Here is a 21411-nt window from a genome sequence, read left to right as displayed (position 1 = left end):
TTAATTGTTCTTACTCATCAATTCACCACAATATTTTGATCTAGTCTAACTTTTTCAGTTGTTCCTCTGGATGAAGATCACCAAAGACACTATTAAATTTCTGGTAATCAATGATGCCACCAAATCTGAGCCAAAGGAAGAGTGAGAATTTGGGTTGAGAATATCTTAAGAGACGAACATAAATGTCAGCAAGATTATCAGATGTGTCAGTAAGTGGTACTATGTCACTGGAGGGGATGTGTACGTCCTTACGTCCTCCCCAGAAGGTCAGATGTGACACCTTAACTAAATTGCTCCTCGAGTCATAATAAACATGGCCGACTGTCCTTCGGAAGATCTCTCCCATAACATAGAGCATCAGAAAGGCTAACCCATTAATGACAACAACAGCAACAAAACTCCCAGGATCTAAACTTCCCAAAAACACAAAATATCCAGCCCCAGGCACAGCAAGACCCGTGAGGCCTGTCTGGTATATCTTCAGACGGCACAATGCGTGAGCCAGCCTGATGTACGGAAACTTGTATATTATTTCAAAGTTATTTCCATTTTGTTGAGTCTTCTTTATTGAGTCAACCTGACTCTTTGTGGACTGGTAACATCTGAGTGAGCTAGACAGTGGACGCACTACAGTGGCATTGTACCGGGTGAGGGCTACCAGTGGAATTCTTCTCAGGCAGATTTGTTGAGGAAGAAATGAACTGAACATTGCATAGACACAACTGTTGAGAAGAGAAGATAGTTAGGGGGATTCATCATATACAGCACAAAAGTCTTTCAGATAAACATTCAGTATAAGAATGAAATTACAGTACAATACTGTACAGTAATTGTGACAAGTCTTCATTCCTGCCATATGACATTGGTGACAAAGAGCCAACAATGGCACATTTACACCTAATGTATGGACTTGTGCATGAAAAGTGATACAGCAACATAACATTTACTCTCCCAAAATGTAATACATTACAAAATTTGATGATCTTATTTGTAATGGTATGAAGGAAATGGCCCAGAAATGATATTCTTCAGACATGCAATGACATGTGAAAATTAGGTCACATATGGTGACCTTGCATGCAATTGTATGGAAGAAATGGTTGAAACAAGTAAAAGTTCACAAAATATGGATATGGAGACTCTGGTAATGACACAACTTCATCCCATGATGTACAGTACAGTAGTTGGCCATCAAATCAATGTGTGCCTCCAGAGGTTGTCAGACTTGACACACACAATCACTGAACTTATTCGGTCAATTTGTAGTTTAGACCCACCACAGCTCAAGAGTTGAGCAATGTGTTTTTCCGATGGTTCTGACAATTTTAAGACACTTTTCTTCTATGACGTTTCCCTCGTAAATGACCTAAAATTATCTAATCTAATCATCCAACCGGGGGTCCCACTCCCTAGATCCCCTGGTATATTTAAGTCATTCGTGAGTTCTTTCAGCATAATATGCCGAGGGGTCTGGGGGCAGAGCTCCTTGGCTAGGAAGTAAGATAAGGTTATGTAGGGTTCTTTGGTTAGGTTGGTGAGGTCAGGTTTTGAGCATTCTCGCTTCCATTTTCCTGTTCAGTGTCATGCATATAGTATCTCCAGAAATTTTGGTTCAATTCCATAAGTTATATCTGGTGCTAACTGTCTCCTTCACCTCTACCCAGGGTAAAAGGTTTCTGCTCTTGACAAGTGCTGCATGACCTAATATCTGATCTCTTGCTCACCTAAAACACCAAGTTTAGATTAGTCCTGTAGAAGCCGACTGCTTTTGGTAATACTGGAGGAGTACAGTAACTGACATTAACCAACAACCTGAGGATATTTTTCTATAACAGATAAATGGGAAGGAATACGTTAAGCAATATTTTATGATAGTTGTACACCTGAACGAGCAGCTTGACAACATTTATGTATTACATAAAGGTGAAGGAGACAGTTAGCACCAGATATAACTTAGGGAAATGAACCAAAATTTATGGATATACTATATTCATGACACTGAACAGGAAAATGGAAGCGAGAATGTACAGAATCCATTAGAACCTGACCTAACTTTGCATTGTTGTTTCGATTTTCTTCGATAATTACTATCATCCAAACAACATCTCTAAATAAAATGAATGAATGAATTCAATATAAATCATATTAAACACACCCAAAGCTCGTGGACACTTCCTTACAGCAGGGGATATGGACCAAAGACTAGTGGCCATGGAAGATCCGACAGCAACATAATTATGGTAAATATTTTATTTCTTCTTCTAAAATGATGTAAACATGAAATTGCTGCCATATGATCAGTTTTTAATCATGTTATTTCCATCTTATTTTATACTCTGCCCACTAACAAGCAGCTTATGATCGAATGATAGACTAAAACAAAAAACACCATGTCACTGATCTTACTACTCAGTATCATCCAAACATCTGATAATTTGGTGTTAATCCTCACACACTAGTTATTAACACACAACATCACCCATAAAACAAGAGTACTGTAAGAGCACCACCAAGCTGTGTTAGTTTACCGAGGTGATCCAGCTGGGCCGTTCTTCTAACCCTCCACACATGAATCCGACTACGTGAACGGCCTCTACCCGTTCGTGTAACATAGACCAAAGAATCCACCAACGATGTTGCCTCAATAACGGCGACACAGCACTAGTTCATAGACCTTGCTTAGGCTAGTCTAGACCCCCCTGGATCAGCCCTTGGTGCTTGTGTAGCATATTTCAACGTTTGAGGCAAGCCTAAGCAAGGTCTATGAACTAGTGCTGTGTCGCCGTTATTGAGGCACATGGCCTCTAAATGCCCATGATACTGGTCAGATTTAAAAAAAAATCTGGGGGCCTTACAGCGCCCCCCCCAGATGGGTGTGCTCGCTGCACTCGCCATGTTCCCCCACCCGTAACTTCTTGGACTCCCTTTTGATTCTCCTGGATCCGTCCCTGAGCATCTACTCTCTAATGACCACACCTATATTCTAATGACCACACCTACACTCTGATGACCACACCTACACTCTATTGACCACACCTACACTCTAATGACCACACCTACACTCTAATGACCATACTTACACTGATGACCACACTTACACTGATGACCACACCTACACTATTGATGACCATACTTGGCCACACCTACACTGATGACCACACCTGCCCTCTGAGAAACACTTGGGCGAGACTATGGTAGGTAGATGCCCCATGACAACTATGCTTGTGGAGTCCTTTTGGTATATAATTAAAATAAAAACCTTCACTAGGGGGTGTCCCACTAGGTACTTATATATTAATACTTGAATATCACATAATTTTTAAATATGTAGTAACTCACAGGACATGAATAATAGACAAAAACATAACAATACACTTTTTATTACTTTTACATCACATTATATTATATGTGGATTGACACGGTGCTTCTAACAGGAAATGCTTTAATCAGCTTGTTAAAATCATTGTTCTCCAGTACATCATGTTCCATACTCATGTGCCAATTTAACTAATCGTTTTGGAGTCATAGTTGATAAGAATTTTTTGTTCACGTATGTTTTGAAAAAGATCTTTCTCCAAAGCAAATTGTTACCGTAAGGCTCCGATAAATCCGTAAAAGTACAAAATGTCTGTGTTTGGAAATGTGGATTCTAGTCTTTGATCACAAATTTTTTTTTTACAATATGGCCAAATTGTAGCAACTCTGTACCAATGTTTTTATCCAAATCTGACAAATACACATCTACAAGATATTCACATTTCACTTTGAGATCACATTCACTGATTACAATTAAATCCTGCAGAAATTCAGACATATTTTACTCAGAGTAAGCATCAATTCGTTTCTCTAGCTGTACCAGAAGACCACCATTATTTTTTTTTACAGGGATTAGCCCACCTGGGCACAGGTCACTGACCTACAGAATTGCCTGGGGGCAGATGATGATGATGATGATAATAAAAAATAAAAAAAAAAATAAACAAACAAACAAAAAAGGTCAAGAGTGCAAAGCAATATATGTATGTTGTGTTGTCGAAGTAAGAGAAACAATCGAGACCCTGCTCTTGTGTGTAAATGAGGCAGAAAGTCAGATGAGCAACCTGGGACTTGGTCCATTTTTTGTGATGCCATATGGCAGCAGGGTCTACCATTAGACAACACATTATGCTTCCAATATATTCCCAGGCGGTAGTACCTCCCTGTTTGGTAGCTGCTTACTACAGGGTACGTACTTTGTATTGAATGTTCCTTATTTTCAGATCTCTCAATGAATGTACAAAACTAAATAATTTGTGAATTTAGAGGTAGAAAAGAAACTACTTTCTCCCTTGATTAAACCTTATTATGTTTAAATAAGCAAGAGGGGCCGAGTTACTCAAGGGGAGGAAGAGGAGCCGTGGGAGAATGCCGATAAAAGGCATCTGCCATGAAGACGAAGGCAAAGGAGAGCCCTACAGAGGTCAACTCAGACCCACGACGCACTTTATGAATGCTAAAATTGGTGTGCAATTTAAGAATACTGTATGGCTGTTCTCATATGAGGTACGTTGCAGTCGTATGCTAGGCCTCATAAGGGTTAAGAACACACCATACATACAGTACAAGGACAGAGAAACAAATTACCGTTACATTTTTTTTCTTTTATTATAAAACTTAGTAATAACTTGATTAAGGAAATTTGAGAAAATTTTGATCAAGGGAAACTAGAAAATGATTACTGTACTGTATAAGAAACAAATAAAACTGATTAATGATCTTATTCCCTCATAAGACCTGACACTCCTAAATACAGCACATACTACTCATAAGTGACATAAATGTTTATACATGACATTATAAAAGCTCTTCATCGCTGACTTATAAAAATTCTCATACATATACGTAACTCACAAATTTAACTTAAGCACTCTGCTGACTACCAAGGGGGTTCTTCACCACAATGATCACGGAATCTCCTCGCAGAAACATCTTTTGAATATACCTTTTGGAAAAACAGAATTACCATTTAGTACATAATAAGGGCATAGTAGTTTCTCCACCTTGTAATATTGCATAAGATTATGATAATTATACAGTACAAATTTCTGAACTATAAAAGTGTATACAATGTAGGTAAGTACTGTAGTAATCAGAAATATAAATATGAAGGCTCCTTAACAAGTTCTGAGCAGTTTACACCTGTTTGATGTGTAAAAATGGGATCTACTTCTCCCAGACAAAACCTCCTACAGTCTTCTTCCAGCAATCTGTACCTCTTAATTAGCAACAAAAGCAACTCACCTTTCACGATTAACTGGTTTTGCTTTCTTTTGACCCTTAGCTGTCTTAGGCTGCTCCATCCAGATCTCTGTCACTTGTTCTAATACCATATTAAAATGCCGGTCAAATGCTTTCACTCGACCCAACAGCTTTTTGTTGTTTCTGCAGTTGATGAGAACCTGCAGAGACAAAAATAAAACTGATACTATTTGGCAAATTATTTATCAAATGTCTCAAACGACATTCTTAAAAGCAAAATTTCCATTTGATGTCATTATCACTTAGCTACAACATAGAACATTAGTGTTGTACAGGTAAATGGTTAAGATTCTATTGGCAGTACCCTAACACAAGGGATGATAAACCAGATTTAAGGCTCAATTGGTAGTCGAAACGCCGAGGATTTCAGTGTTTATGGCTATTGGCTGAGCGGAATCCGGTCACTTCGCCCACAAGTTATTTTACCTACATTTAGAGTTGATTCACCCACACTATCGAGTCGGTTCGCCCACACCTGTTTTACTTAGGTTTAGTAATGTATTAATGTAAAAAACTGAACTTCCAATAAAGTTTTCAAAACTATGAAGATATCATCTGTAGGTTTCATAACTGTTTAAGTCCAGTGGATTTAGTCAGTCAATGGCAAGATGGCAGACTGTCAAGATTATTGCATTCAATGCAATGTGCCGAAATATTCATTCTTTGGGACGAATACTTGAGGAATGAGAGATTCAGCTTGCCAACTTCTGAGAGCTTCCGCCCATCTCAATGGACCAGTTAGCAGCTGATATGTCACCAAACATCCTAAATCCACCCTACAGTATGTTACTTTTATGAATGACAACTTAAAACTTTTTAGTTTGTGTATCTTATATAGGTTTTTATATTTGAAAGTCACCGAATAAACGACCTGGCAGTTAATTTGCATTTATTACATTATCTAGTACAGTACATGAATAAATATAAATAGGACTTGACAAAGTGAGGGCGAACTAACTTCAGGTGTGGGCGTACCGACTCCTAAATGTGGGCGAATTGACCGTAAACCGGCCGAGCCCTAACAATGGAAACTTCTCAGGGTTCACGGCTCTCTCAACCTGAGTACAGGCTACTCTTTCTAACTTCATTTTTGACATCGCCCCGGAGGGAAAAAGGCAAGGGACCTAGATCAGGCGAATAAGCCAGCCAAGGAATGTGTCCTCCAGGCCCAACACCCAATATGAGGATCAGGCAATTACTTATTCAGGAGCATTATCAATATAGAAAATAAAATTCTCATTTTTTTCATTATTGCCATTTATTGCTGTAGCTTGTGTAAAATCAGGAAGATCATTTGTAATCCCCTGCTATAGCCATACACTCTAATCCCTCTAATCTTCCCTTCACTAATTCAGACATTTGTTAATGTTGAATTACCCAGAAATTTTTCACACTGAGACCCAAATATCCACAGTATTCCAAAGTTGTCACATTTACCTAAGCATCGAACACGACGAAACTTGAGATCCTGTTAGCAAGAACACGGCCTCAGTGTTTACAAGGTGGTTTACAGTTCCCTTAGTTTACCGAATGAAAAATCCACAAATTTAAAGAGCTGATAATATAATAATTAACTTTAAAGAAATTCTGAAAGTAATATACTGTACTGTGCTGTGCATGCCACTTTCAATAAAATGTAAAAGCAGTACAATGTTTGCATTTAAAAATAAAGAGCAAATATGAATGTGATCAAATAATGGTCAGGGAAAACATAATATATGGCACAGTATTTAATGGTCACTTATAAATCATTATGTACTATGAACTAGGGGAAACACTCTAGGCCTGGAACAACTGCCACACACCACCAAGTAGCCAACTATGTGGTGTTTGAAAGTGCCCTGAATTGAGAGTTGCTGGTCAATGGAATGTTGGACAAGTGATGGTCAACCTGCATAATGCACAGTTTGAAGAATGTACAGTAGCTATGACAAACCAATTTACTGTACCCGTACTCCTAATAAATTTCTCACCTGGGTGTTATTTTGGACAGACTCGTTTAAAATTCGCAGCGGTCCTGTGGCAAATTCCTCTTTCTCGAGGGCAGCCAACTCCTCAGGGTTGAGATCACTTCGGCGTTTCTGAGTAACAGTACTGTAAATAAAAATAACAACATGGTATCAATCACTTTATTCAGAAGCTGGGGACCACCTCCACTAACAATGGTTTTCATGAAGCAATGTTTAAATTTTAATTTTAATGTAGCATTAACTGAGGTGAGCTAATCAACTGGTAATTATTTTAACCTTCTTAAGATGTTAGTTTTTACTTACTTCCACACACTACTTCACTTTCCTCTTCCACATTATTAATCTAACTTAGCCATTTAATATTCTTTTCTAAGAGTTTTTCATTATACCCCAACAACAGTGTAGTATTCTATGTTACTTCATTAAACTCTTTTCATAATCAGATTACAGTATCAGATATTCATATTTCACTAACTTCATGTGAACCTACAATAAACCTCCCAATATTTGCTGCATTACAACACCACTAGTACACACACATAGATGGACATTCTTTAGGAGTTTCACTGTAAGCAATATGGATGACTAAGAATTCCATGAAGTGAAAATTTATTAGTTTAGAGAACAGATGAAATATTTCCAGGTTTATTCATGAATTTTCCTGAGGCACTGCAAGGATAAACTGTGCACATAATCTACGATGCATTCATGAAGATAAGAGAGTTAACTAATAAATTTTGATTGTTGATGGAAGAATGTATTACTAACCTTGTTACATGGTTAAAGACCTTAGTTGTTGAAGTGCAGCAATAACTCTATAACAACAACTACATGAAGACTCTTTCAGATGAGTAATTTAGTCCAAAGTATGAAAACAGATAACATCATTCTTCTGGAACTCACTACAGTACAGTATATAATAATTCCCAAACTGTCTCCTCTGAGGCTCTCACAAAAAATTTCCTAATACTGTACAGTGCTGCTATCTTTTTTCTTCTTCAAACACTCTCACCTAACCTTTACTTTCCCTCAAAATAATTACACTATTTGCTCTCTCCACACAACAGTTTGATTCTCACATAATAGGCCTTAAAAACTTAAGTGCATACATAATACTGTACCGTATAATACATACTATATGAAATCTGCATCTTTAGTAGCTAGACGGTAAAACAGAAGGTTGGTGAAAAGCTCAAAATGGTAAACATTCATACATACATCTTAACTGACACAATTATCTTTCAATGAGAATCTGTTTTCCTTTGTACAGTCGACAAAAAAGTTCCTAAAAGCTCTTAAGTATAATACAATATGACAAAATGTATGAGAAATCTGAACATTGCTCTCTGAGAAAGTTTTATTGAAAAATAAATTACTGTACAGTACAGTACTTGTATTCCTTTTCACCTGCATTTACTGTACTATAAAGATGAGCAACATATATTATTATGAAATAGTTTACTGTATTGTACTGAGATTCACTTCACAACCAGGCACACCAATCATTCTGAGATGACAAGAGCCATAGTGCTCATTCTGACATCTGTCGTGTCCAGCAGTTTGAGAACTTTTTTGCCAACTGTACACTACATTTAGGTCTCCTCACCTCCACATTTAAGCTTGTGCATTTCTTGACCCAACCGATCTTCCCCATTCTCTTCACGTGCTGGAATCCTCTCAGCCTACCCCTAAGCAAAACTTTGCCTTTAAATCAAGAAAATTACCCGGTACACACCGAGTGGGATTGGTGTCATCACTGCTGTGTGTCACTTCTAATACCTCAAGGATAAAATGTGATAGCAAGGTTAGATGTAAATTTCCTTAAGGGCAAACAAACTATTCTAGATGTGCCCCCAAATTTTTCCTCTTAAATGATCCCTACACATGTATAGTACTGTACCTATACCCTTTTCCACATTGATATGACTACCATTAACCCACTACGCATTTTTACATGTTATAACAATAACTGGTGAGGTACTATTACTCTGAGCTGTTATGAACAACTCACACCCAAAATAATTCTCCAGTATTGTACATTAAATGTACCCCTACCAGGCTCTTGTTAAAACATAACTTTGGACCACATGGAAACTAAGTTATCAGAAAGTAATTTACAGTACTGTATAAATACCGTACATCAACTTTCAGCCTTTGCAGCTCAAGCTGGTCCACTTGGATTACACATACGGTATCCACTACAGCATACTGTATAACCATTCCACCAACTTCATTATTATTATTTTCAAACAACATGATCTCTTACATAAAACCAGAAATGATTTCATTTTCCAAGATAAAAGATTATTTTTGGCTGCTCTACAGACAACTCACTCAACAGGTAACAATGGCACTATAAAGGAAAGTGAATATACTATTGAATATAAGTCTTTATTATAAAACTGTAAAGTGGATATATCCAGTGCAGTACCGTGCGGTATACTGTAGTACCAGTGCAACAAATTGCACACCCTTCAGAAATGAACACTCCATGAACAATATCTTGACTACTTTCTACAAAACAAAATCCATTTCTAGTAAAAGAGCAATAGAACACAAAGTGTTCTTTGTACAGTATTTTCTTATTAAGTGACCTTAATAAACTCCAGTAACTACACTGTAAAACAATTATATGCTCAACTATTATCTGTGACCTGGACAGCACAAGATGTATAATGTTCTCAAGTTCTGTTCAACATACAGCACTGTACCGAGAGATCAAAGGTTATAACATAAGGCCATCTAGTTAACAGTTACCTAGTGCTCCTACAGCCTTTGTGGTTAGTGTTTTACTAGCCATTTCTAGTAAAATTATTAACCATTAGTTCATACTGCAAAAACAGGTCACAGACATTAGAAAATAATTAACTCAAACTTAGGTATGACCACTTTAAATATTTGTCCAAACGGCAGCATTGAGTCAGCTGTTGACATTTGGCAATCACTCCCCCAGCTTGTTTTCACCTGAAGATTAACTACCCTGACCTATACCCCCACAGGTAGCATTAGGGTGGTTAATCTTCAGGTGAAATATACTGTAGGCTGGGGGGTGGATGGAAACTTCAAGTGTTTCATTTATTTTCTTTTATTACATTATTTTAGGTTACTGTACTTTGGTTCAAGTCATCTTTTTGTAAATTATTTATTGATTAAGTTGTAGCCACCATTTTAAACAATGACCGTGGTTCACTGTATGGAAGCATCACATGAGTCCGAGTTAATATTTTCAATGTTTATAAACAACCTGTTCTTTTATGAAAACAATTATAATTTACTTTCAATGCAACATGTAGGTTACTGTTGAACTGTTGCTGAACATTGGCAAACTTTATTTCCCACTAAAATCAATATATATATATATATATATATATATATATACAGTACTTAGATGATGGTTTGTTTATACAGTAGTATCACATGTGTACAAAACATGGTGTCATTGGAGCTTGAATTTCAGCCATATATAAACGTTCTGATTTGTTTTTTGACCCCATGAAATAATAAATACAACGTGAAGACTCTCCACCCCAGGTAGTACCAAGACTTCTGGTGGAACAATGAGGGGGGGGGGTAAACTTCAGGTAAGGTCAGGTAAAAAAAAGTGTATTGGCTATGTGACCTTGATCTGACTTGTATAGCAAATACACACATACAAACTGGGACCCACGTTGATATCACATAACGTTGCTATATAAAAGTTCCAGACTGTGGGACGATTCCTTAACTTACTGACTTCAACAAAATGAACCTTTAAAGCGTGGTGAAAATAGTTAGAATTACCAGTCCAATAAAATCACTATCAAGTAAATATTTTGTATCTTCTGGTAACCTAACTACTACAGCATACAGCTATAAAACTGTTGTAGATAGGTAGACTCATCAGGTAACCAGTGTGATGCTCTGCAGATAATATAACTACAGTAGTTATCTTCTCAACAGCAACATTTAAGGATTGGGTAAACTTTTAACATGAGAAACGTCACCTGACTGAACACATTAACTTACACTAAACAAAGGAACTAAGAACTGATTTGTTCCTTAAAATGTGGCGGGTATGCAGTTTGTATTTTGTGTACATGGTTGGCAGGTCATCATTGGCATCTATGACAAACACAGGAGCAGGCAAAGGGAATTTTTCTTCGCAAATCCACTCCTCGTGACGCTCGTGCAGCTCTTCAAAATACTGCAGTGGTATTGCCTGTTCCTCGGTCCTGGCACGCTTCTTAGCCCTCTCGTGGACCAGCCCGGGGTCAGTTCTTAGATACACGACCAGATCAACACCACAGTCAAAATATTCCGTCATTTTCTTGAACCACTCACAGTACACCAAGTACTCGGCCTCACTCATCTTTCCACTCAAGTACATATTTTCCACAAAACAAAAGCGCGCACTGTAGATGGAGCGTTCCATGAGCTTGACTGGCATTGCCGACGGCTTAGCGTGACTCTTGGCCATCGTCATCTGCACATAACTCTGGAAGAGGTACGACCACCGCTCAGGGTCTTTATACATGAGGTCAAGGAGATTCTCGCCTTTTACGCTTCGCCAATCGTCCATGCACTCTGACACGAGCTCAACTTCTGAAAACCTTGCAAAGTATTCAAGGAGTGTCGATTTCCCACTACCAATGTTTCCTTCAACACACACAGTGATGTTCGGCTTGCCATCCCCCCTGCTAACCATGTCTTCTGATGCATCGTGAGGCAGGGTAGTGGGGTGCCATCTTGCTGTGGGGTCGTGGTGTTCTGTGCCTCTGGGGATGTCGGGATCTATCTTCCTGGGCCATCTGAGGGACACACCACGAATCCTGGATATGAATCGCCACATTTTAAGTTCCTACACCTGCCTGACACACCAGTTCATGAACTCTGGACTCCTTTAGTGTGTCGTGTGGTCCACCTCATCATACAAGTCCACCTCACATTACACATTAACACAAACATGTAACAACAATGTTTCGTAATGTGTGAATCCTGTCAATTAGTAATTTCCATAGACTTGTTAGGGCCCCGGTGTAAATTCTTGCTGAAACAATAATTTAATTAATATTCGCAGTAAACCAGCAGGCAGTAGTTTATGAGGTTCTCGAGATAACAACAAATACAACGTCACTATACCGGATACCAAGCAATATACAGACGCTTTACTGTGTATTTGTAATTATCCGCCTTGTTTCCCTCTCCACCAACAAACATTTAACCTACGACAACTGTAAAAAATAATTATGTACACTCACGTCATTGTGATTATGGAGATATTTGGGGATTATTCCACCCAGTCAAAAATTTGAAGATGATATTGGAGGCAATCGTTGACGACGCTGCTGCCACCTACCTCTGTGCTCGCTGCGTTCCGATGTCTTCATTTGGCTTTATACTGTAATATTATTAAGACAAAATGAATTTAATGCACATTTATGTAAATAGTTAAAGTATTATACAAAAATGAATTTGTTTGTAATATATGGCATATTTTAATACCCACTATGTTTCACTAAACACCTTTTATGAATTGGAAGCCAAAGCCAAATTTTCAAGCGACGCACCAGTAAATTATCCAACATAAAACATTTATTTTAAAGCTTTAAGACATTTACACCCCAAGGACTGTAATTAAAGAATTTCATAACTATTTTTAACAATGAATAATGAAAAATACATAATTAATATTCATAACTGAAAGAAAAAAGTTCTCGTTAGATATATAAATTAACTTAAAATTAAAAAATTTATTGCTGAAATTTCGATTTTCATGTTGGTTTTAAAGGGTATTTATCATGTGCATATTGTCTGGCGTGCATAAATATACCGTTTATAGTGACAAGGTCTGTACAACTACTTGAAGTACAGTATTGTCATGAGACCTGCCACAACATAAATAAGTTAAAAGTTACTGATTTTTTGTGTTATCATCAGAGTAATATTATATGTGCAGTACTACTGTATATGAAAAGTGTGTAGTTGTTTTGTTCATAGCCAATGTATTTTGTTGTTCATATACAATCTATTCCAAGTAAAATCAATAAATCAATAAAAAACGCGGCATAGAAGAAACATAATGACCTCCGGGCCTCTCTTATATTATACATGTTCAGAAATTTGTCAGGGCCAACTTTTTTTTGGTGTGAGAGTGGTGACCTCTTGGAACAATCTGCCAAAGAGCATTGTGACAGCATCGAGTGTGAGCTCATTCAAAGACTTGACCAGCTACACTAGCGCAGGTGCAGATACATTCTGGAACCCGTACACACCAAGCACTTACCAAACGTGTGTAACTGAGACGATGCCGATTGATCAACAGTTGGTGAGCCAATTAATGGGGAGGATAATAGTGTAAAAGTAAAGTGCCGACATTAATATTCTCGTCTGATATAAATTATAAATATGTTTACCATAAAAACATGTCAGTTTTACATTTTCTATAATGTTATAGTATTTTCATTTTCTTTGAAATGTTGCGGAAACTCATGAAATCTTTTTGCTTACTTTCCATACGAATAGATACACATCTAACCTAAGGTCATCTGTCTGATTAAGTAATTTTGTCTATATAAGTTAATGATAATAATAATAATAATAATAATAATAATAATGATACACTAATAATATTCACTCAGTGAAATCGTCATATAAGTTTACAAGTGGTTTGACATGTACAGTACAGCATATAGACAACGCTCGGTGTCGTCACAACACTTTCTGGTAGATTATTCCAAGAGTTCACAACTCTCACTCCGAAAAAGTTTGCCCTAATAGTTTTCTGGACTTGCGGCTTCTTTAATCTTGAGCTGTGACCCCTTGTGGGGCGAGCGTCCGCCAGCTCCAAGTAAGGACACTCAACTGAGTAGTGCCCCCTGAGATGCTTATGCACCTCAATCATGTCACCCCCTGGCCCTTGCCCGTCTGTAGTATAAGCTAGGCAAGTTCAGGTGCTCCAATCTCTCAGGGTAGCAATATCTCGGGGACCAGGCGGGGTGACAGTACTCCAGATGGGAAAGCACTTCACTCTTGAAGATCGTTACGAGGGACGGACCGTCTAGATAGCTGAACGACCTTCTTATAAGACCTAATAATTTATTTGCCTGATTTACCTTCTCGCAATGGCCCGAGAACCTCAGCTCATTGCCAACATACACACCTAGGTCCTTCTCACAACCAGTCTCAAATAGTGCAGTTTCTTCATCCCGTTGGGACATGTGATACGCCTCCTTACCGTTGGTACGCCCCAGGTGCATCCTCTTACACTTCGTGACATTGAATCTCAGCAGTCATTTCTTCGACCAGTCTTAGAGCTCACAAAGATCCTGCTGCAGCTCTTCACAGTCCGCTTGGTTCTTGATTTCCTGAAATAACTTGGCGTCATCCGTAAACATTTGTATCGAGGAGTGTACAACGTCAGGCATGTTATTTATGAAACAAACAAACAACAGCGGGCCCAATACATTGCCCCGTGGTACCCCGCTTGTGACAGATACAGAGACCTTGGAGGTTTCCAATATATCTATAGTCCTAGACAGTACAGGTTTGGCGCCGACATCAGATCACAAGAATGTCTGCAGACCAGCTCCCACAGTACCAGATCTAAAGTTAATCTACATGTTGACTCTATGTTTCTTATTTTTTTGTACTGAAAGCTTTTGTCAATCAAGTGACCCACTCCCCGATTTCACCATATGTAACTTATCATCTCTGTTTATTGTATACTTTCATCCTCCGGGCTGCCATGTTATCTTAATAAGCCGTTCATTATTATTATTATTATTTATTATTACAACAGTAAACAGTAAGGCAGCTCGACGAAGGACAGCTGACAAAGCCATTAGATATTAGATATTTATTTCGAGTAGTGTCCTTTGGTTAGGTTTGGTTACTGACAGTATCAATCACTCAGAGCACCATCCTCATACCTGAGGGTTGTATACAAGCAGAAAAGTGAAATTTGTCGATAAATATAACAACCATGTCACGAATGGTTGTGGTGAGCAATACAGGTCCATTAGAGTTTTCGGATTTCTTTAGCAGAATCTTTTCTGGTGAGATATAAGTGGCGGCCGACGATGCCAACCCCCAAACACTTGGTGTAGTTTTACCTTTACCTTATTTACCTAATGGCCTCCCGCTAGAGGTGGTCATGGTGAGGGAAGAAGGCCAGTAGACTGTGTAGGACACCTCCATTGTTCTTGATCACTTTATCAAGAGCTATTTTGAAGCCCAGTACTGTTAATGATTCCTCAGCTTGGGTTGGTACTTGGTAGACCGTGAAGATGCATTTCCTTATGTTCGTTTTGCATGATAACTTGGCTAGCTAGCAGTTATGTTCCCTCGTGTTGGTGGTGTGTGACATCACTAAGAAGTAGCCCGGGTTCATCCGACACTTCGAATAACATCTGACGATTTAGAGTGAAGCAGGAGTATCTGGAGGTGAAAGGAACGCATAGAAGGTGACGAAGGAATGGAAAACAAGGCTATATGATCATCGTAAGAATGTCTCCATCCCAAGCTATATTTACCCCCCCCCCCTTATCTTACCACACAACACTTTCCCCCGGCCTCATAACAATCTCCAGGGCCTCTTTATCAGCGTGTTATCTCTCGGCAGTATCTCAGACGATCACTGTAACCGTCGTCCGTTGCCTCACACCATGAACTTCTGTCTACATCCACAACTCACCACCACCAGCAGTGACGAAGACGACGAAGACGATGACGACGACGAAGATGAAGAATGGTTCTCCCCAACCTCGTCGTCGCCTTCGTCGTCGTCCTGCGCCCTCGGGGACTCGGAGGTCTTCCTACAGGAGTCTGCTTTCGGGAGTTTCACGTCTCCTCCTGGTGAACCTGAAGGGCCAGGTACTGTTCCTTCCCCGAGACGACTCCGCTTCAGGTCGTCCACTTCCAGGTAGGTAGACAGGGCGTGTTACTACCCCATGACGACTACACTACGAGGTCGTATTCCCTCTCTCCTTAACGACTAGCCTACATGTCGTCCCCTTTAATGTATAGATAAAGAAGTCATGTTTCCTCCCCCGTGACGACCAAGCCTCAGGTCCTTCCCTCGAACACCAGGAGCCACGACACTAACCTAACCTAACCTAACCTAACCCACTGAACATTTGCCTATCCGTTTTCAAGAATCTTTGACAAAAATGTAATGGAATTGATCTTTACCCCGTGAGTACCAGGACCTAGCCTCTGGAGTACCAGGACCTAGCCTCTGGAGTACCAGGACCTAGCCCCTTGAGTACCAGGACCTAGCCCCTTGAGTACCAGGACCTAGCCTCTTGAGTACCAGGACCTAGCCCCTTGAGTACCAGGACCTAACCCCTTCAATAAAATGATCTAACTGTTTGAGTACAACCTTGAGTCGTATTCAGGCATTAACAACATTTATGAGGACAAACTACGTGAACTAACCCAACCTCTCCTACCTAACGTCATCTAACCTAAATAAACTATTTGTTAACTTAGGTTAGGTTAAGTTAAGTGTTAAGTTGGGTAGGTTATGTGTACATCACAGACAAAAGTCGTATCGCGGTTTTGTCCGAAGGTTAAATATAACTCGTGAAACATTATGAGAGCTCCGTACCACAAGGCAGAGCGCACCAAAAGTTTTAGTCCGACGGCATATGTTTTCACCAAATTTCACGACACGACTTTTGTCTTTTATTTTACTACATTGTCTAGGTTAGGTTAAGTTAGGTAGTTTAGATTAAATTATGGTTAGTTTAGGCATAATTAGGTTAGGTTTTGTTTTGATGATAGGGTTAGGTTAGGTTAGATTTTGTTTAGTTGGTTTATTTTGCCTGTCGTCATCTATGGTTTAGGCTCGTAGTCTCATTGAGGGACTTTTGCTTACAAGACAGTGACGCATCGTAGGGACACTTTATACACCATTTTCCTAAGTTTATACTCATTAAAAACATTTCATGCCCTGAATTTCCATTTACTGATTAACAGACATCGTAGTTGCAGTTTAATTTAACATTTCCGGGTAGTTCAGCCGTGCAAGAGAGTCAAACTATTAATTGTTTCTGGTTTCACTTTATTCTCTGTCTACACATACTGCCATCACCTTACTCCCTCCTTCAGCCGGGAGGACACACGCCTTTTCCATCAGTATTCTAACAGAATCATTGCTCTTAAAATTAACACCTAACTCGGGCCAGTGGACTCCCCTGCCAATGTGTTTCCCATATCATATATAGTCAGTTGAGGTCATTCTGCCTCGGTGACCTGCCTGATCACTCCTTGTGCTAGTCATTGGTTGATTAACGATTCCTTCCTCCCGTCCGTCCGTCAGTTGGTCGTCGTACCACAGCAGTAGCAGCAGCGACCTCGGGCATCCAACGCGTCGTGGCTCCGTCAAGCGGTTCTTCCAGCGGCCTCTGTCCGTCCTGCGGAGTTTGTCCTGGGGCGAGAAGGAGTTGGATGCCCTCTCCTGCGCCCCCTCCACTTCCCTCCTTCAGGAGTTTACCGACGCCCTCCTCCACGTCTATCGCACCAACACCTTCCCCCCAGAGGGACTCCAACAGTTCCACGAGAAGGTTAGTACAAGAGAGAGAGAGAGAGAGAGAGAGAGAGTCTTCTGTAGTTGTTAAAAAAGCTTTTCTCATCATTAACTTATTCCATTTTATGAATAAATGCAAAATATATATAATTACTTCATCTTGTTTGATCTATACATCACCCCATCTCCTGGTTCTATAGGCTGAAACATATGAGGGAAATTAAGAGAAAGTGATCACATGTAACTAAAGCCGGGCTAAGGAGGAGGAGGAGGCAGGTAAGATGGCGCGGAGGTGAACGAAGTGAGTGAGTTTCATGCTTCAGTTGGCAGTACTGGTGATGGGTGGCGGAGGCGGGCTGGCCCTCAGGTGGTGGCAGAGCGAGGTGGTGCCAGGGGGAACCAGGATGTTGGCAGTGAGGGTGGCCAGTCCTCTTGATGGCGACCGACTCACTGCACTCGTGGCTGCCTGGCGATCACTCTACACCAGTACACTACCATTACTGCTGGCTCTACTGGCACCCATCAACGTAAGTACTCAGTGCCAACACGAGCAGTTAACAGTGCCTGGCGATCACTCTACACCGCCACACTACCACCAGCTCTCCACATATCTCTCAGGGTGTGGGCACTGGGCACAATTACACTGGATAAAAATCCTCACTTATACGGACCTAAAATCTTATCTTATACGGACTTAAATGTTTCATAATACAAGCCTAAGATATTACCGTGTCATTTTCAGAATTTGGACGTTCGTGGGGACGTGTTGTCAGCCTTCAGGGATACTGTGGTGCCATACGCTGACCTGCCCGCCATCAGACAATCACAGCCCAAGGCCTTCACTGCGCATGCGTGGACCCTCAAGCAAATGACGCTTCTATTGGCGGTGTGTAATGACGTTTTGTGACGTGTGAAGCGTGTCCGTGATTGGTGTAGCTCAAGTTTCTGAATTATCATATAGCCTTTGATAGTTATCAAGGTCTTAATTAATTATCTTAGAGCTTTAACTATTACACCTCGACGAATTTTCACAGCTACTAATTACTGCTTAATTACCAGAGTCTGGGACCGTGTACGTGTGACCTGCTGGGCGGTAAAGAAGCAGGCGGCCGACAGAGAAGCAGAGAAGGAGACAATAAGGATAAACCAGGAAGAGAGAGAGAAAGAAGAAATATAGTAAGGAGATAGAGAATATTCTTGCTGGTTAATTGTAGTTTAAGCGACCTAACCTTAAGCTCCGCCCACTTTTGGCGTCCATAGCAACCGTTGTTTTGGCGTCCTTAGCAACGGCAACTTTTGGTATCAAGCAACTACTGCAACTTGAGAATGGTGATTGGTTGTTGGTTGTTAAGGGGCTTGCACCGCCATTTCTTTTGTTTTTGTTTTGATTTTATTGCATACTCTTCTTCTTCTTCGTCTTCTTCTTCTTCTTCTTCTTCTTCTTCGTGTGAATTGTTGATCTGGTTGTTGCAGAGTGTTGTGGTTGCAGGAGAAATTATCGGTGGTGTGATTGTTGTTGTAGATGTTAATTGTGGTTGTTGATTGTGGTTGTTAGTGTGGTTTTTACAGAATAAATCAACCAATCACCTTTATTACAGAACGACATAGTTTGGTTGCTGTTGGAGAAGGAAGTGAGGAAGATGGAGATTGAGGGAGGAGTCTTCAGCCATCTCCTCCACCTACATCATGGTGGAGGAGGGAGAGTCCACCTCGCTTCCCTTCACCACCACCGTCGACACCACCTCAACCGTATCCTCCAGTCTCTTGAAGGTGAATCTCTTACTTAAATGGTCACTTTCGCTTCTTTTTTCACATATAATTTTTTTTTGCTTTTCAGGTAATTTCAACTGTCACTTTCACTGTCACTTTCACTGTCACCGTCACTTTCACCGTCACTTTCACCGTCATATTTACTCTCATATTCAGAGTCGTTTCTTCAGATCTGCAGCTCACTTTCACCTGACGCTTGCAAGGTCACATTCACCCAATCAGCATTAATAAACTCCTAACTTAATCCAATCAATTGAGAAGTAGTAGTAGAGGTAGGAGGTAGAGGTAAGAGGTAACAAGAGGCCAGTATACATAGAGGTCGTCCTTCAACAGAACCTCCGGGACGTGGCCAATGGTTGAAGCGCAACTCTAGTAGTGTGGTAACCTTGGAGGAGCTACTGAAGTCTGCTGCTGCCCGCTAAAACACACACACACACACAGTCACACACACACACACACACACACACACACACACACACACACACACACACACACAGTCCACACACACACACACACACACAGTCACACACACACACACACACACACACACACACACACACACACACACACACACACACACACACAGTCACACACACACACACACACACACACACACACACAAAGCTCCTCTCTATGTCGTGTTGTTGTAAAATATTAAGTATTTAGTTATAATAAAAATGTGTTTGGTTTTACCTTTTGAGAGAGAGAGAGAGAGAGAGAGAGAGGAAGAGAGAAGAGAGAGCATTCACAACATCAAAAAGTGAACGTTCTTACAATACTCTTCCACACCACCACCACTACGATACACCCCTCACACGATACACCCCTCACACGATACCCCTCACACGATACCTACACCTACACAATACACCTCTACACCTTGATGAGACAGTCAAATAAACAGACCTCCCCTCCCGCTCTTAAGAAAACACCTTGAAGTCTAGATAAAAGGAAAGGTTTATTGTACCTGGCTTCACCTATCTACTGTAATTAACCTGAGGGCGAGATGGAGGTGTTTCATCTGATATATACACACTCCTTGGCACCCTCCTCCCTCCTTGGCACCCTCCTCCCTCCTTGGCACCCCCTTACGCCTCCCCCCCGGCACCCTCAACTCCCAGTAATTGTAGAGAAAATGTTTAAGATTTGTGTGTTTACCTGAGGACATATATTCATTAAAAGATATAGAGGTGTTTTGAGGGGGCAGGTATGTAAAGGTTTTCTCTAGGGGTCAGAGGATCAAAGGTCAGGTGTATGAGAGAGAGAGAGAGACTGTAGCTGGCCGGGTACCTCATCTATAGTCCATCACCACCTAGGAGACTCTTCGCACCACCACCATCAACACACACAGTATAACCGTCAGAAACGGCAACAGGGACAGAGACAACAAGAATATTAAGGTGTAACAGTATTGGCACAAACAAAAGACAAACGTGCGATATTTTACTACACATATACTATGACGTATTATTGAACACAAACAAAAGACACACGTATGAGAATTTACGTCGCTTATAGATCAAAAACAAAACACAAGCGTACGAGAATTTACGTCACTTATAGATCAAAAACAAAAGACAAGCGTACGAGAATTTACGTCACTTATAGATCACAAACAAAAGACAAACGTACGAGAATTTACGTCACTTATAGATCACAAACAAAAGACAAACGTACGAGAATTTACCTGTGGTTATGTACAGTATACCCGATCCTTTAATACCTGTAGGAATTAAAAGATAAATAACTCTCCAGTAAGTGGATAATTATAACTTTAATTACTGGTAAAACATCATAAATATCAGGTTGAATTATTTATGTGAAGTAGCTCTCTCTCTCTCAGCTATGCGTTCGGGGTTCGGGTTC

General features: G+C 40.1%; 4 protein-coding genes across 7 annotated transcripts; 1 reads left to right on the top strand and 3 right to left on the bottom strand.

Moving 5' to 3' along the window:
- Positions 1-40: 40 nt before the first annotated feature.
- Positions 41-2579, bottom strand: LOC121875321 (transmembrane protein 186-like). 4 transcript variants are annotated; one of them, XM_042379813.1, is made up of 2 exons: positions 2529-2579; positions 41-722 (listed from the first exon to the last, which is right to left on the bottom strand). In XM_042379813.1, the coding sequence occupies exon 2, from the start codon at positions 707-709 to the stop codon at positions 41-43; it is 669 nt and encodes a 222-aa protein (XP_042235747.1). In that variant the 5' UTR covers positions 710-722; positions 2529-2579. The 4 variants fall into 4 exon arrangements, with proteins under 4 accessions (XP_042235747.1, XP_042235750.1, XP_042235749.1 ...); XM_042379816.1 differs by having other exon boundaries at positions 2508-2566; XM_042379815.1 differs by lacking the exon at positions 2529-2579 and adding an exon at positions 2453-2503.
- A 2046-nt stretch (positions 2580-4625) lies between these two features.
- Positions 4626-12637, bottom strand: LOC121875318 (probable small nuclear ribonucleoprotein Sm D2). Its single transcript, XM_042379811.1, has 4 exons — positions 12506-12637; positions 7272-7392; positions 5281-5438; positions 4626-4981 (listed from the first exon to the last, which is right to left on the bottom strand). The coding sequence occupies exons 1-4, from the start codon at positions 12508-12510 to the stop codon at positions 4900-4902; spliced, it is 366 nt and encodes a 121-aa protein (XP_042235745.1). The 5' UTR covers positions 12511-12637; the 3' UTR covers positions 4626-4899.
- LOC121875317 (deoxynucleoside kinase-like) lies at positions 9646-12475 on the bottom strand. Its single transcript, XM_042379810.1, has one exon. It carries the CDS (start codon positions 12094-12096, stop codon positions 11275-11277), a length of 822 nt encoding a protein of 273 aa, XP_042235744.1. The 5' UTR covers positions 12097-12475; the 3' UTR covers positions 9646-11274.
- A 3213-nt stretch (positions 12638-15850) lies between the features above and the next one.
- On the top strand, positions 15851-18978 carry LOC121875316. The gene is made up of 5 exons (XM_042379809.1): positions 15851-16167; positions 17569-17812; positions 18099-18302; positions 18518-18661; positions 18835-18978. Exons 1-5 carry the CDS (start codon positions 15911-15913, stop codon positions 18961-18963), a joined length of 978 nt encoding a protein of 325 aa, XP_042235743.1. The 5' UTR covers positions 15851-15910; the 3' UTR covers positions 18964-18978.
- The last annotated feature ends 2433 nt before the right edge of the window (positions 18979-21411 follow it).

Source organism: Homarus americanus, unplaced genomic scaffold, assembly GCF_018991925.1.
Source record: "Homarus americanus isolate GMGI-L3 unplaced genomic scaffold, GMGI_Hamer_2.0 scaffold56241, whole genome shotgun sequence".
NCBI lineage: Eukaryota > Metazoa > Arthropoda > Malacostraca > Decapoda > Nephropidae > Homarus > Homarus americanus.
Note: the sequence above shows the minus strand (reverse complement) of the source record. Positions and strands in the feature narration are given on the sequence as shown.